We start from the raw sequence: 17034 nt of genomic DNA, 5'->3' as shown, positions 1-17034 counted from the left end.
TTCTTCGAGATGATTAAAATTCTTACAACTCATAGAAAACTAATATAACAAAAATTAAAATCAAAAATTTTATTAGGGTCACCAGATTTTCATTTCGATCAAATTTATAATTGAAAAAATCTTGGCCCTTCTTAAAAATCGATTGGCTTATCTTGTCAAGCAATCTCATCATTGATTTGTGATTACAGCATCCTTCATTGGCTGACTGACCACTCCAAAGCGGGGCAATCACCAAAATGTCCCCTCGAAAATGCTATCACCCATTCCCAATCTAACGAATTTAAAGTGTCAACAGTCTCTCGCGATATGTATATACTATTATATATGTATATTAGGGTGGCCCTTATTTTTTTATGTTTTAATTTCAGTTCGCCCACCCCCCATTTTTTTCCCCTTTTATTCCAAAAAACAATTAGAGACCTCATTTGTTCAAATCCAAGGTTGGGAACCCGTGCCTCATCGCGGTAGAAGTGGGAAGCCAGTGAGTGCCAAACTGCTTGAAGGTAAAGCATTGTCACTTCAAAGGCGAAGCAGGTCGTAAGCAGGCGCCAAAGCGGGAGGGGGAAAATGACTATACCTCACTAAAGCCAGTGCCATCTTAAGGTATGGGCCCACCCGGGCACGACCCGTGGGCCTCAAGAGAAAAGGGCCTCACAAAAATCTGATCTGGTTGAAATTTTCGAAAATTTGTGTTTTAGGGCCTCAGAAAAATTACTTGTCCCCATGATGCTTTCAAGACGGCTCTGACTAAAACTACTATAACATACTAAAAATTCACTGCACTTGTGCAACTGCCCTTTTTTCTCTCTTGCGGCGTCCATTATTTTATTTTATCCTTCCCACGTGGTTGCTTTTTCCCATCTCATTTTATCTTCAATTTTACCATTTTTTTTAAAATTAATTTATTAAAAGACCCTTCTCACAAAGCTAAATTACTTAATATTGTCTTTTACTTACGATATTTTTTTGAAGTTTATGCTTATTCTTTCTAAATAATATATATAAAGGTTAAATAATATTTTTAATGATATTTCTATTAGAGCATAGTTTTCCACAATGTTAAAAGGTACGAGACCCCTGCATTGACGCTGCGACAAATTGAACGTGATGAATTGACCTAGACCCCGATCTATGGTCATGCAAAGCTCAACTAATCTAAACTTCCAACTGTTCTACATCTCCTTTTAATGGCAGCAAAAGACCACCCAATCTGCTGGAAAATCTCATTTTCCCAAAACATGGAAAAAAATCTTCCCATTTCCTAAAATATAGTCATAAAAATCATTCTAGTTCTCAAACTTTTTTTTTGGTTTGTGGTGTCCTTTGTGTATCTAAATGTTTTCGACTGTGCCTCAAACCTTAATACATAAGCCTAGCTTACTGTTACAGGCAGCTAGATTGATTAAGTTCACACATATATTATTTGGAAATGCAAATCATTGTAACGTAGTGGAAAATTACATATTTTAATAAACTGGCACACTACTTAATTAATAAACCTATTTGGTGAAACATATCATCACTCTTCCACCTAGAACCTTACCAAGGAACTAAACAATGCTGCGAAGCTTATTTTAGGGACAAAGATCCCAATGAAATAAAGCAATATAAATTTTGTGCCTCAAATTTTTTTCTTAGTTTCAAAAACAGAATAACAGAATGGGGGGGGGGGAGTTATTGTACTTTATGAGCCGTTTCGGTAGTGAATTATGAGCTGAACGATAATTCTTAACTAATTTATTACGGAACAATATTTACAACTGATTCCCGACATGTTGTCATTCCCTTGAAGTGTTGCCACCTTCGTACAACATAATACTGCTTATTTTCTTGTGTTGCCAGATACATAATAGGGGATCCATGATTGTGGAATCTGGTTTACACAAAGTTGTTTTAAAAATAAATCAAATTGAATTTTTAATATAAGTTTTTTATTAGTTTCTTGGAAGGGAAAATATATCTTTTTAGAGTCTCATTTTGGCTACACCTTACCTAAGCTTCCTACTGTCTAGGCCAGAAGTCTTCAATCTTTTTCTAGTCTAGAGCACTGCCTGTACCCATCATCAAAAGAAGAGCACCCTCACTGCAAGTATGAAATATGAATGCATGAAATCAGGATGATTTCAATCCTTCAATGCAATATGTACAAGATGTTTAATTGGAATGGTGATCAAGTGCTCGTGAGCACGAAATCAGGCATGAGCATTGAGCTCTCTGGACGCTCCAGGGAGCAACGGGTTGAAGACTCATAGGAGGCTTGACCATTACTCACCGGGCATCTGGAACAAGATCCATGAAACTCCGAAGAGATGTTCAATTGTGTATATATGGTTTGTTGTAATTTTTAAGTCCACACACATACGTAGCACTCAGTGGGAGCTGCTCGAGACAAAATCTCTACCCAAGTGGGACCTGTTTTTGTTCTCCACCCCAAAAAAAAAAACTTTTGTTTCAATCGCTTCGTTTTGATACGTTCAAAGGAACAGTCATAAAATATCATGTCTAATTTTTTTGTCCTCTAACCTCAGATTTGGCGCTCTTCCTAGAGTGGGCAGAAATCATTTTCCTATTTTGATTTACCCTCAGACTTCACGCCACTCCTAAACTGGACACAAATAAGTTTCCTAATTTTTTTCTCGTTTCCACTTTGGATATGATGCTTCTCCTAAAGCGAGCAGAAATAATTTTCGGTTATTTCTTTTGCCTGTTTACGTCGGATTTGGCGCTCCTAAAAAGGGGCAGAAATCATTTCCCTAACTTTTTTCGCCCTTTCTACCTCAGACCTGGTGCCCCTCCTACAGAGGGCACAAATAATTTTTCCTAATTTATTTCATTCTAGCTTTGACGCCCTTCTAGAGCACACCCAGTGAATCCGAGCTGCCCCTGGTTGCACTAATAGGAAAGTCTGGCGGATCGGGGGTGCCAAAGTGCATGCGTTTACTTGTGTGAGAGAAAGCATATTTTTGTTTCTCCTCGTGTGACAGGTAGGAATGAGGCCCAAGTGGGATCCCTATTTAAAATGGTCAGCAAATCACAAGTTTTAATTCATTAATTTTTTTTCAAATTTTTATTCAGTATATATATGATAGGATAAAAATAAAAGAGAAATGAAGGTAAAAAATGAAGAGGTAGTGAAAAAAAAATCTTTTGAATGACAAAAGCGCTAGTGCTGCTCACTTTTTCTTTCAAATATATATATATGCACAAAAAAGAATTCTTTTAAGGAAAAGGAAAAAAAAAAATTGAATTTTATACAAGAGTGAAATAGAACATATGCAGTGTGGGTCTTCATCAGGGAGAACCAGGCCTAGAAGTGAAATTTTGAAAAAAAGAGTAGGAAAAATAGGAGGGGAAAAACTGAATTCCCAAATTACCGTGGCATTTAAAAGTGTTCTGCCATTGAGATTCACACCTTATATATTTTAATTATAGTATTATCTACTGATATTTTAAGGAACTCAAGTTCTAACTAATTTAAAAATCTTTCATTTCCACAGAATGTGGGATCAAAAACAATGTAAATAGAGCAAAACTAAAAAAAAATTAATCAAATTTCTACTGTTACTTTAAAAGTCCAATTAATGATCGCAATCCATTTTCCCAGTGCTTTTCAGAGAAAGGAAAAACCTGTCTATAAGTGCCATAGAAATGTAGCACATGCATGTTTAACCCATTGCCCACGGGCCGAATGTGCCTCGGAGTCATCTGTTGAGGCCCACAGCTTCAAACCTAATTTTGCAAAAAATTAACTAAGCGACGCATTTCCAGATCGTTCAAGAGAACCTGCAGCACAGTTTCAGGTCATTCAAGTGGCTCACGTCACAGTTCCAGATTACTCAAGTTACCCGAGCTGCTGTTCCACTTCACTTAAAGTCACCTGTGGCACATTCCTAGATCACTAGAGTAACCTGCGATATTGTTCATCTACACTTAAGTGACTCACGGCAGAGTTCTGGACCACTCAAGTGACCCGTGTACATTTACATGTCATTCAAGTGACCCGTGTACATTTACATGTCATTCAAGTGACCCGTGTACATTTACATGTCATTCAAGTGACCCGCGGCACATTCTGTGATGAGTAAATATGTTGCAGCATATTTACAGATCACTGTGGCACATTTCCAGAGCACACAATCAACCCATGAAACTTTTAAAGATCGCTCAAGTAACCTGCACCACAGTTCAACATTCTTTAAGTGTGATGCAGCACCTTCCTAGATCATTTAGGTGGCCTGCGGAAAATTTACAGATCAGTGCGGCACAGTTTCAGAGTACTCAATTGACCCAGAAATATTTACCAGTCAGCTTCAGTGACCCGCGACGCGTTTCAAAATCAATGAAATGCCCCACACTTTACTGAATGTTGAACACCCTTGATGTAACACCTCCTGGAATTACACTACATCCGAAGGATACAACAATTAGAATGGCCTGCATATGTTTATGAATGTCTGGTTTTCTCCAAAGACACACATTTTCTTGAAACACATATGCTAACCTGTGGTCCTCGGAGTTATCTCATGTGGTCCAGGACAAATAACAAAACCACACAAGTGGCCCATGAACGATCATCAAATCATTTAAGTGGGACACATTTCCAGATTACTTCAGTGGCTTGCGGCACATTTCTAGATATAAGCTGCCAACAGCATATATTCAGATCACCTAAGTGACCTCAAGCTCATATCCAGATCACTTGAGCGACCAGCGGCAAACCCCCAATTCACTTAAGTGGCACGTAGTTCAGTTGCAGATTACTTTAAGTGGCTGGAGGCACATTTGATCATTTTAGTGGCCCTCTGCACGCTTCGAAATCACTTGAATCACTCGCAGCACACAGATCACCTAATGGACTGCGATACATTAACACTTTAAGCAGAAAGATTCATTTTTTATAGATTATTTTAGTGGCGCTCTTGACGCATTTCCAGACCACTAAAGTGGCCCGTTACGCACTTTCAGATCATTCAAGCGGCCCGCGGCACACTTTCAGGTGATCTGAATGACTCGTGGCACATTTCAACTTAATTCAATCTTTCAAAGAGAGTGGGGGCCACTCATTGATTTGAAAACATGCTGCGGGCCACTTCATTGATTTAAAAACGTGTCGCAGGCCACTTGATTAAGTGATCTAAAGGCTCATTTACATTGAGCGAGTTAAGTAGCTGCTAGCCCAGTGAGAAAGTTATTACACTCGACTAGTGAACTCGTCCAGACGCGCGCGCATCTCAATTTTTTTCTCTGTCGTTGTCAGGGAATAGCCTTATACGCTGAAATCCTGTATAATTACGTCAAGTGTTTTGTTGTTGTTGTTGTTGCTGCACGTGCTTTTTATTTTATCTTCGATCACGAAAATGAAGTGGTGATATTAAAAGAGGTGAGTTCATGAACGGACGTGTTGTGTTTGCTCTTCGTGATTGAATTCTTTGTTTTGTGAATTTGTATTTTTTTTGCTCTAACAATTATCAAGTTAAGGAATATAGATTGAAAGACAGGCCTATTGTGTCGAACATTAGTGGTACCAGCGTTGGGTTAGTTGTCATCGAACAACGTCGGAAGACGTTTTCTAACTTCATACCCGTATTGAATACTTAATTTCAAGTTGTCTTCAGTTATTTATATGGCTTCGTAAATTGAAGCCACCATAGCTCTGGCGATAATGGCGGCAAGTTTAATGGAGACTCAAGAAGGGAATGGTAATGCAAACCAAGGTCAGGGTATTAATTTCCCTGTATGGTCATCTAATTATTCTGATAATGAAATAATAGATTTTTCAACAGACATCACTAGCTTCACCGTGAAATATCACGGAAATACCAGAATTCCAACGTCCAGACCTAATGATCTCAGAAGGAACTTTGTTAATATGATCAGCAATTCAGATCAAATTACTGAAATAAGGGTAGCCAAGAGCGGTGATCTTTTTGTTACTACTAATTCTGCATTGGTGGCGAAGGAGCTACTTAACATCAAAACTATCCTTGACATTCCAGTTGTTAACTCACTTCTAACCGATACACTATCTTCAAAATATATTGTGAGGAATATTCCAGTTGAAATTCCATTAGATGAAATTGCTAATGAGTTAATTCTAAATGGTTTTTACCCTTTGAATATCCGCCATATTCTACGAAACCAAATTCAGACACCAACTATTATTATTATTGCACTAGGGACTTCTGTGCCCATTGAACTTAAATTATGGTATCAGATCTTTAAGCCACAAAGATTTATAGAACGACCTTCCATGTGTAACAAATGTTTCAGTTTCTTTCACAAATCAAAATTCTGCCCAGTCAAGTCTCAAATCTGTTTATATTGTGGTGGTAACCATATTGCCAAAGATTGTGATAGTGAAAAGAAATGCATTAATTGTTCATCACCAGATCATCTTCCTACTGACAGAAATTGTCCAAAATATATCCATGAACAAAAAATTCTCAATTACAAGTCTGAACATAATGTGCCTATTCATGTAGCGAGGAGATTCTGTAAGCCAAATGAGATGTCATATGCCACTAGAGTGCAAACTTCGTCTCAACACATAGATTTATCTAATATCAAAAAAGATATCCAATCTCTTGTTGCAAAAGAACTGGCAGAAATAAAAGAATCAATAATGCTGGAAATCAAACAGTCTGTAGCTGGAATAATTACACAATCATTGAAAGAAATTGTACCAGAAATCATCTCCTGTATATCTAACCAGCTTCAGCCTATGTTAAAAGATCTTGTTAATTCTTCAAGAAAAAGATCGGCTTCTTCTGATGATCAATTGAGAGATGCAATTAGTTTCAATAGCACCATTTCTGAAACTGTTAAAGACAGACATGGTTCAAAGAGAAAGTCTTAACCTGTTTTTATATTTGATTTTATGCCACATTTACTCATTGCCAAACTAATTTATAAATACTACTTTATTAAAAATTTACTTGAAGATTCGGTTTGAATCACACATGACTAACATCCATAGAATTCTTCAATGGAATTGTAGAAGTATTAAAAATAAGAAATATCATATTCTTCGTTTCATGAATGATTTTGATATCATGTGCTTCCAAGAAACATTTTTATCTGATGAATTATATTATTTACCTAATTTCCAAATATACAGATGTGATAGACTTAACAGTGGGAGAGGAGGTGTATTAATGGCTATCAGAAATAAGTTTCCATCAAACATTCTTTTCAAATATAACTCATCTGGTGTTGAAGCTCTTGTTATCAAAATTTATTTGCAGAATTTTCATTTCACCATTGTAAACTTATATATATCAGATTCTTCAAATATTATTAACGTCATGAATGTGATTTTTGATCAAATATCTCCACCTTTTGTTATTTTGGGTGATTTTAATAGCTCACATCCTGCATGGGGCTCATCCAGAACTGATAATGCTGGTCGTCAGCTTTATAATTGGTATCTTCAGAATTCTATTGGGCTAATTCAACCGCTTGCTCCAACTCATTACTCTTCACAATCTTCCAACTCAATTGATTTGAGTTTTTGTAGTACCGATTTAATTGGAAATATTACTTGGTCATGTGGTAACTCTCTGTATGACAGTGACCATATTCCAATAACATTAGAATTGAAAACTCAAGCAAGATCTACATCCATTATTCATAAATACACTAGTTGGAGAACATTTAATGACAGTCTGAATAACTATGATGAAAATATTACTTACTTTAATTTTGTGAAAAATAAACACATGGAAGCTCAAAGATCTTCAAATCGTCATCATTTCAAATACAATGACTACTTTGATGCTAATCTACGTATGCTGCTAATAGCAAAGAAACGATCATTTCGAAAATACAGGAGATGTCCATGTCAGGTATGCTGGATTAATTATAAGAAAAACTCAGCTATTTTTAAAAGAACTCTGAAAAATCAAAGAAATAAATCATTTGAAGATCAACTGTATAAACATGCAGCCTATCCAAAAATTTTTACTATTTTAAGAAGACTGAAAGTTATTCACTCCAAAGTATATGAAGATGAAAATTTGTTATTCTGTCATAACAATACAGTCATCAGTGATCCTTATAAACAAATTGAACTCTTACAGCAAACCCTCATCAAACCTTATATCCATAAAGACTTCGATTTTTTTTGTGGCCCTTGTCAAAACTTTGCCACAGATATGAATTCTCCAATACAAATTTCGGAATTGAAGACAGCAATTATTAAATCACCACATACAACTCCAGGTCCTGATTCAATTAACAGCAAGGCCTATTCATTAATTCCAGATGATCATCTAAAATTCCTCAATTCTGAACTTAATGAGATTTGGTCATCAGGCACCATTCCTTCAGATTGGAAGCAGGGAAAGATAATATTTCTTCTCAAACCCAACAAGACACCTACTTGCCCTTCATCATATCGACCACTTACTCTCACAAACACAATTATGAAGATTTTTGAACGCATTGTTTTATCTCGATTGAACTGGATATCACTGAAATATAAACTGTTCCCTTCAAACACATATGCTTTTAAATCTAAATCTGGGACACAAAATTTGTTAAATGATTTAAAGTGCAATATTGTCAATACTTTCAAATCTAAAGAGATTGGAATTTTAGTTTCTCTAGACATAAAGGGTGCATACGACTCTATAATACATTCTGCTCTTATATATAAACTTCAATCCACAGGTGTTTGTGGTGAATTTATTGCTTGGTTGAAAAGTTTCTTATCTGAAAGAAAATGTTATATTAGTTGGAGAAATCACAAGTCAAATCTAATCAATTTTGATAGAGGCCTTCCTCAAGGATCAGTTATATCACCATGGCTTTTCAATTTATATATGAATGATATGTTTGCTCAATTACCAAGTTCTATCCATCAATTTGTTTATGCAGATGACATACTGTTATGGTGTAGTGATAAAGACATTAAAATCGTAGAAAATAATATAAACAATGCATTGTTGAAGATTACTGATTGGTTAGGAAAATGGGGTTTTATCCTATCAGTTGAAAAGTGTTCATATAGTATATTTACAAAGAAAAATGTTATTGGTACTTGTAATCTGGCCATTAATAGGAACCCTCTGTCATTAGTACAAAACATCAAGATTTTGGGTGTCATCTTTGACCAGAAACTTACTTGGAATCCTCAGGTTGATCACATCCTAAAAAAAGGAATAAAAACATTAAACATAATTCGGATCATTGCTGGTCGTCTTAGAGGAGCCCCTGGTAGCAAACTCCTAGCTATTGCATCAAATATCATTTGCAGTTTTTTCAATTATAGTTCTTTACTCTGGCACAACTGTTCACAACGAAATTTAAACAGATGTGCAGTATTATATCGTCAAGTTCTCAGAATTGCAGCTGGATTACCCATTTCAACTCCAATACCATTATTATTAAGTATTTGTGGCAAACCTCCTTTTGAACTAATGATTATGAAATCTGTATCAAGACAAATTATTAAAGCCAGAGCATCAACGTACAACACCAGCTTTAAATTCATTAGTGCCAACTTAAATAATACAGCTGTGACTTCTTCTCTACCCATGTTTAGTTCTTCAGTCATAAATTTCATCCAGGACAATCATCTACTCATACCAGTTCAACCTATAGTTTTTGCTAATCCACCCTGGATCATCTCTAATATATCGTATACTACTGATGAACTGCCATTCCAGATTACGACAGATCCAAATTTGGTCAACCCTTTATTTCAACAATACGAACAATTAAATTGGTCTAACTCAATTATAATTGCTAGTGATGCATCCAAATCAGTTCATACAACAATAGGAGTCTTTTGTAATAAAAATATGAGAACTTTCCAGGCTACAGTTCATGACTCTTCTTCTGTTTTTACAGCTGAGTGTCTTGCCATTGCTGTTGCTGCTTCAAAATTTATATCTGAAAAACGTCACTATGTTATATTATCAGACAGCAAATCAGCAATTTCTGCATTAGCCTCCATAAATCCAAAGTCACATTCAGCCATCTTTACTACACATCTCTCTTTAATAGATGCTTCTAGCCGGGCAGAATTCATTTCAATTGTCTGGTCACCAGGTCACAAGAACATCTCCTACAATGAAATTGCAGATAAACTGGCTCGAACTGCTGCTAATAATGCAAACCCTACTTTTCCAGATTTTTCATATGTTGAAGATGTGCTGAATTTGCTTGAGAAGTCATGGAACATCCACATTGAACGATATTTCAGATATCAGCTTCTTTATCCACTTGCATCACGTTTTTTTAATACTATTAATAAATATTCACCTTACTTTACGAAGAGAAAATATGAAACATTATTTTACAGATTATTGTCAAACAGAGCCCCAACTAATGGTTATCTGTGCAGAATTAATCAGAAAGTGACTGCGAAATGTGACTATTGTGATGATCAAGAATCAAATGATCACTTCTTTTTTATATGCAAACATTGGAATAAATATCGCAATACCTTTTTCCAAAGTATTGGTATAAGAAATAATCAGAATTGTAATTGGAAAGCTATGTTTATTGCTCCTCCAAAATTATTTGTCAAAGGATTGGAAGTGTATTTATCTAAATGTAATAGATTCTGATTTTTTTTTTTTCTCTGATAATTTGATATACATCCTGTTTTGAATAGTCAAATTTTTTTTTTTTTTTTTTCTCTCTCTCTATCTCTCTCTCTCTTTCTTCCCCTCAAGTCCCTGATTAATCTGATGTAAATATCACTGATTTGTTTTTCCATCTACTCATGTCTTGCAAACATCGTTATAATTCTTGTATATATTTTTTTTTTTTTTTTATAATACATTTGTCTATTTTATGGAATTTATTTTATTTATTTTTATTTTTTGCTTAATGTATTGTGATTTTTGTTATGAATAATTATGTTGGATCATACAAGTATGATTGTTTTTCTTGTATGTAGCTATTTGGTTTGATGCGAGAAAATTTCTTGTGCTGTATATATTGTGAATTTGATTTAATATTTGTACAATTTGTGATAAAGCTGTGTACTGGTATGGGTTTTGTATAGGTGGTATATACAAAGTGAATGGGTATAGTTATATATATGTTTCAGTTATTTTATAATTTTCTAAATGTATGGTATTTTCCATATATGTTGATGTATCAAAAATTTTTTTCCTACCCTAAAAAACTAACAAACTAACACATTAACCTTGTATATTTCTTTTTTTTTACCCGTCCTAAAACCCTAGGTTGGTACAAAAGGACGTAAAACAAGTCAAGTCAAGTCAAGTCAAAATGAAGTGGAGTTCTGAGGAAATAAAGAGATTCTTTGCATCTATGAACAATTTCCGATTCTGTGGAATGTTAAACATAAAGATTACTGCAACACGAAATTAAAAGAGACAGTCTTCGCTCAAATGCGTTGTCAGTTGGAAGAAGAAGGCCTTTTGGGAGGAGGCCTGGACGACAAAAAATTAAAGACAAAGATAAAAGGGTTGAAAGATGTCTACAGACAGGAGCTGGCAAAAATAGAGAGAAGCAAGAAGAGCGGCGCAGGAACGGAAGGCCTGTACCACCCGAAATTGACGTGGTTCCGTTCTGCTCATTTCTTTCAAGAAGTTCTCTCGACAAGAGGAAGTCAATCGAATTTGGTAAGTGTGTGAATATATTTATTTAAATATATATAATACAAATGGAGTAGTTCATTTTTGAGCCACATATATACAGCTAGGGCCCGATTTCCGTATGAGCAAGTGGGGCTCTAGCCCAGGGGTCCATACCCTGCATCATGTTTCCTAGAATGCGATTTTCATGGACCCTAAAAATTGAGAATCTTCCCGGACTGAAACCATGACCCTCCCCCTCACATCTTGGAGCAGGGCCCCCAAGTCAAACCTTTTATGGACCCTTCTGTAGGAATTTATAGCATCAACAAGTGATGGTAATTGCCCCGTGCTAGAGCCATCATTCCCCCATTTCATTTTGGTGCCCCAAAATTCAAACATCATATCGCACACCAGCAAGAATATAACAATCTTTGAAACAGTGGGAGCTATGTTCTGATTTGGTGGCAAGAATAACATGTTTTGAGTTGTGATATTCTTACCAATGTGCGTTTATTAGCTCATCACTAGATGGAGTTGATAATTATATTTCAAGGTTTGCGATTATTATTACTATTATCTTTGTCATGTTTTGCAAAGCTGCATCCCCATCGCTTTTTTTTTATTTTTCGATTCCCTTGCGAAGATGCATCTGTTTTATTACTCATATATCTTTTAGCAAAGGTTCAACTACTATGGTTCCACATAAATCCATCAACAGCATTTCTTTTAGTCATGGGAAATTATGCCCCCCCCCCCTAACTTTTGGGCTGTCATATTATGTATCGACACATTCGAGCTATAAAAAAGACATGCTATAAAAAAATATTTTAATATTTCCAATTTCCAAGAAAAGGAAAAAAAAGGGAAAAAGCACTCTCATCTTCAAAAAAAAAGTGGGCACTGCGGGTAACGCTCGGAGAAATTAATTGGGGAGTTGACTGGTTAAAAGCAGTATGCCTTTCCCTTATTTCATATTTATATAAATTCTTTGCTATTTCTTTGTAGGTTCTTCCATGTAGTAGCCAGCAACCATTTGCTGGTGATGTCTGCAACAGCAGCGTTGTGGATTTCACAAACCAGGATGGAGGGGACCTCGATGAGTCAGAGTTGACACTCATACCTCCAACTCCTATGAGGAAGGGTAAAAAACGTCAACGTTCTGAAATTTCAGAGGCTGTTGAACAGCTGGAAAGCATAGCAAAGCATGCAGCTGAGGACAAGCCGTATGAAGCATTCGGCAAGCATGTGGCAGCTGAACTTTGCTGTCTGCCACAAAGAGAAGCCACCATGCTCCAGCAACAGATACAAAACTCTATAACACGTATGAAATTGCGCTGTTTGGACTGTGTGGATGAACGTGAGCATGAGATACTTGGTGCGTCACCTTTCTATTCCTCAGATTCCAATTATCCATGTGAGGATATAGATGATTTAGTATCATCCGTGACTACATGCTGAGTAAAAAGTCATCTATCTCTCTGTAAACTACAATTTCATTTGTTATTTATATATATATGCTTTTCCATGAATATTGCTACACATCTTTTAACCCTTTGATTTTTGCCTTCAATTTTTTGTCTTCCATGCCTTCTTCCAAAATACCTACTACTTCCAACTGACAATGTATTTGTGAGAAGAACGTCTCTTTTAATTTTGTGTTGCAGTAATCTTTATGTTTAACATTCCAAAGAATATGAAATTGTTCATAGATGCAAAGCAATGTTTGAAAAATATTTTTCCTTTATATTGGGCTTGGTCAAAAAGCCATCCATTTTTCCGTCAACTCTGTTGTTTCAATTTATATATTTTTGTTTCTGTAAATCTCTTTTAATAAACACATGTAGATTGAATTTGGAATTACTTTGTATTTCAGTGTTATCTCTACTACATGCAATGCAGTCAACATTTGATTTTATGAATTAATTTTCTGGTTCCAAACAATACACACCTTTAAATGTCTGGCACTTGTGAACTATTTTTCACATCAATATGGGTTTGTTAAAACAAGCATCAACTGTGTATAATTTGCAATTTATTTAAGAAATGAAAGCTTTCAATTATTGACTTCGGGATTATAAATACAGCTGTGGCAGTTCAGGCATGAATAAGATTCTTGGTTCTAGAACTTGGGATGTATATACTTGAAATTCTTAATATATTGTGTAATTAAAAAAAAGTTCTGGTAAACAAGATTTTTTATTCTAGTTTTAAAATACTCTTATCCATACAAATAGAATCGTATTTATTTACTATGCAGTGTTTGAGAAAGATTAATGGGAACATCAGTGAAACACAGAAAAGGGTGTGCACCAAATTTTTTTCAACCATTCAGCTTTTTGGCAACCCAGTTGATTATGGTTTTGGCACTATTTCTCTCATATCTTCTCTATGTTATAACAATGAGAACACTTTTGTTTCTTGAAACTAGGTTGTGGGGGGGGGACAGCATTACCCCTCAAAGGCAGAGCAACCTGATCTAATGAATGTTACTTGTGCCATTATTCCAATAGTTTTTTTTTTTTTACAATTTAAAATAGAAGGGTAAAATGTATTTTTTGGAGCGTTTCATGGTGACGGGCTGGTTGTAGTAGGTGAATAAGCGGGCTACACCCAAAGGTGACAAGTTTAACCTTTCAGGCAGTTTTTAAAATTTTCCTGATCGGCATTATAACTGCCACGTTGGAAATAGTGTTAAGAATCAGAGATATTTTGGGGTGACCGAAATAAAGCAGGTGAAGTTTGACGATATATCATGATATTGCTGCTGTAAGGGTTAAGTAATTATCAATGAAGAACATTGAATTACAACAGGTTTGTAATACACAAGGGTTGCAGACAATGAAGCCCATTTCTAGTTTTGTTGAGAAGAAAAACAAGACAATTTGAAAAAATCCAAAAAATAAAAAATACAACTGCAAATGGATTTCTTGAAAAAAATGTTTTATTTCAATAATCTTTATTTTGCCAAATGACAATAAATATCAAATATTTGGTGATAGGTTTATAAATATCACCAACCTGCAGTAGTTACTTCACATTCCCCATATAATGGGTTAATGAAAATGATATAATTATGTGTATTTCATAATGAAATACACATAATTATATCAGGGTGACCCAAGTGAAAAAAATTAGGTACAGCACAATGCCTTGAGCCAAGCACGCTCTTTGCTCATGAATAATGGTCTAAAATAACATTTTCTCTACTTCTCTGAGAAACCATATCATGACCTCATTAGGACATAACTGCATCAAATTGGGATTTCATAGCCCACAAACTCGCTATTCAGCTATTGCCTAAAAAACAACTTTAACACCATTATGAATTTGTTATTTGCCAGCAGAACCTGGCACTCGTCAATCCGCTATTTTATACATGCAAACTATATACACTGATATTTAATATATATAGACATAATTATATACACTGATATATAATATATAGAGACATACACACTGATATGTAATACAAATACAACGCCACAACAGGCAAACTGCCCAACAAGGTGGCTGATTTAAGAACATCATGGATCCCCAAGCCATTTTTTGGTGGCCCTACCTACTACTGCTACACCACACATGCTCCCGCCCACACTCCCCCCCCGCAGAACCCCCCAACGAATCGGTACATGCGGGAATGTACGTGTAGTGAAACCTGACGTGAAGTTTTTTGTTTCTCTGTAATGCTTGTTATGTGTAGTGCTGCCATCTGCCACCAGTTTTTCTAACTATGAGTGAAGTGTTATGATTGAATGATTTATCGTTGTAGGACTGTTGCTCTCTGTGGCGAGACTTTTTAACTGGGAGATCGGCTCGCATTTGCGCCTTGAAGTTGGGAACCACAGAAAACCAACTTCAGCCGACCACCACTGTGGGGTTCGAACCCGGATCCTCACATCGCGAGTCCGTCACTATAACCACTCGAACACCACAGCGGCCTAATATATATATTGACATAATTATATGCACAGAATATATAGCATAATTATAAATGCTACAGCTAAAGTTTAAAATTCAATTGTTTCATAGAATAATGAGTTGAAGTACGGAACAACACTCATTCTTGAATATTTATATACAGTAATTATAAACAGAATTTTATCATATATATGCATAAAATTCTGTCTTCATTGAGAATGACACAATTCCATTACGTCAAACCTTAATGAAACCTAACAGGAAGACCTTTATGGAATACTAGCTGTTACCCATGCCTTCGCTTGCATGGATTTTGTAATCTGAAAATTGCTTGGCGATGATTCCTTCCAGTAACATTTTAATCCATTATCACCCCATCGGGTGTTGCATTTCCAGAAATCCTGTCTTGGTGAGTCTCTATATTATAAAATATAATACTGTCCTAATTTCATATTTATAGCTTCCAGTGATTTGAGCTCAGCGATAATTGCCCCATATGACACTTGACCCCCGCTCTATGTCCTCATTACAGTATGAATTTTGAAAAATCAATTTTTAGTGAGCTTTTACGTTACGAAATAAAACTACTGACTGAATTTCATAAATATTGCTCCAGCGGTTTCGGCTTGGTGTGATTTCTCTAGGAAGTTTGGACGTTTGGTTTTACCAAAAGGATGTTTGGGTGTCTCGAGTTTGATACCCAGTTTGTCCTTGTCAGAAATTTTCCTGACATAGGGGTACAACAGAGACGGAGACATAACCACAGAAAAAGATTGTTACCGCAGGGAGTCCCACACTGAGGTAATAGCGCACCAACCTCACAGTGAGTGTTAAAAAGAGACTAGCATTCAGAATCATCAATAAATTGCAGGTCCCATTCTGATTAGCCAGTCGTGAGCAAAAAATGACCATTGTATGCTAGGTTGGTAAAATATACTGGATTTTCATTGTGAGTATAGGTATTCATATAGGGCGGTATTCACCGACATGGTTTAAGCTATAGTCACAATTTTTTGATAAGAGACCATCACGGATTGGTTAAATTCAGGGTTTTAACCAATCTATGTTGATCTCTTATCCAAAAATTGTAACTACAGGTTTAAACCATGTCGGTGAATACCGCCCATAGTTTGGCAGAATTTTTAAATATTATTTGCAATACCAACTTTCTGCCACTGCCATGGCAATGGATTTTCATCCATGAAGTGTTGAGTGAGGGCCTTTCTTATATCCTCGGCAGCACGTTTGTAGTTATTGCTGCCGAGACTACGGACAGATGGCAAATTATTGATGCAACTTCTCCATTCCCCTGGTATAATGTCACCAGTATTGAAATCTTCTTTATCAATTGCATGTAGTTGCAGGTATACACTGGGACTGGTTTTCCGTAGCCAGTTGTGCAAACTGCAAGCGGCCCAGATTACCTTGTCAGTGGTGTCTGGCTTCAGCTCGATGGGTCGGGAAAAAACCCTGAAACGCCACACCAGAATACCAAAGGCATTCTCAACTACTCTTCTTGCGCGGGACAAGCGATAGTTGAAGATTTTTTCAGCAATGC

General features: G+C 35.9%; 1 protein-coding gene across 5 annotated transcripts; it reads left to right on the top strand.

Moving 5' to 3' along the window:
* Nucleotides 1-5305: 5305 nt before the first annotated feature.
* On the top strand, nt 5306-13408 carry LOC149083278 (uncharacterized). 5 transcript variants are annotated; one of them, XM_089236500.1, is made up of 3 exons: nt 5306-5380; nt 11202-11603; nt 12564-13408. In XM_089236500.1, exons 2-3 carry the CDS (start codon nt 11370-11372, stop codon nt 13014-13016), a joined length of 687 nt encoding a protein of 228 aa, XP_089092626.1. In that variant the 5' UTR covers nt 5306-5380; nt 11202-11369; the 3' UTR covers nt 13017-13408. The 5 variants fall into 5 exon arrangements, with proteins under 5 accessions (XP_089092626.1, XP_089092628.1, XP_089092625.1 ...); XM_089236502.1 differs by lacking the exon at nt 5306-5380 and adding an exon at nt 5387-5534; XM_089236499.1 differs by lacking the exon at nt 5306-5380 and adding an exon at nt 5562-5699.
* Nucleotides 13409-17034: the final 3626 nt, after the last annotated feature.

This window comes from Pholcus phalangioides, unplaced genomic scaffold (genome assembly GCF_987345545.1).
Source record: "Pholcus phalangioides strain wild (caught in Gottingen) unplaced genomic scaffold, Ppha-v1.0 ptg000009l_1, whole genome shotgun sequence".
Lineage (NCBI taxonomy): Eukaryota > Metazoa > Arthropoda > Arachnida > Araneae > Pholcidae > Pholcus > Pholcus phalangioides.
This window is presented reverse-complemented; position numbering and strand designations above follow the sequence as displayed.

What these genes read in the sequence shown, in the direction of transcription:
- LOC149083278 (XM_089236500.1), top strand. Translation starts at nt 11,370, where the DNA reads ATGCGTTGTCAGTTGGAAGAAGAAGGCCTTTTGGGAGGAGGCCTGGAC. An exon ending in GAGGAAGTCAATCGAATTTG is followed by an intron (nt 11,604 to 12,563) that starts GTAAGTGTGTGA and finishes ATTTCTTTGTAG; the next exon opens with GTTCTTCCATGTAGTAGCCA.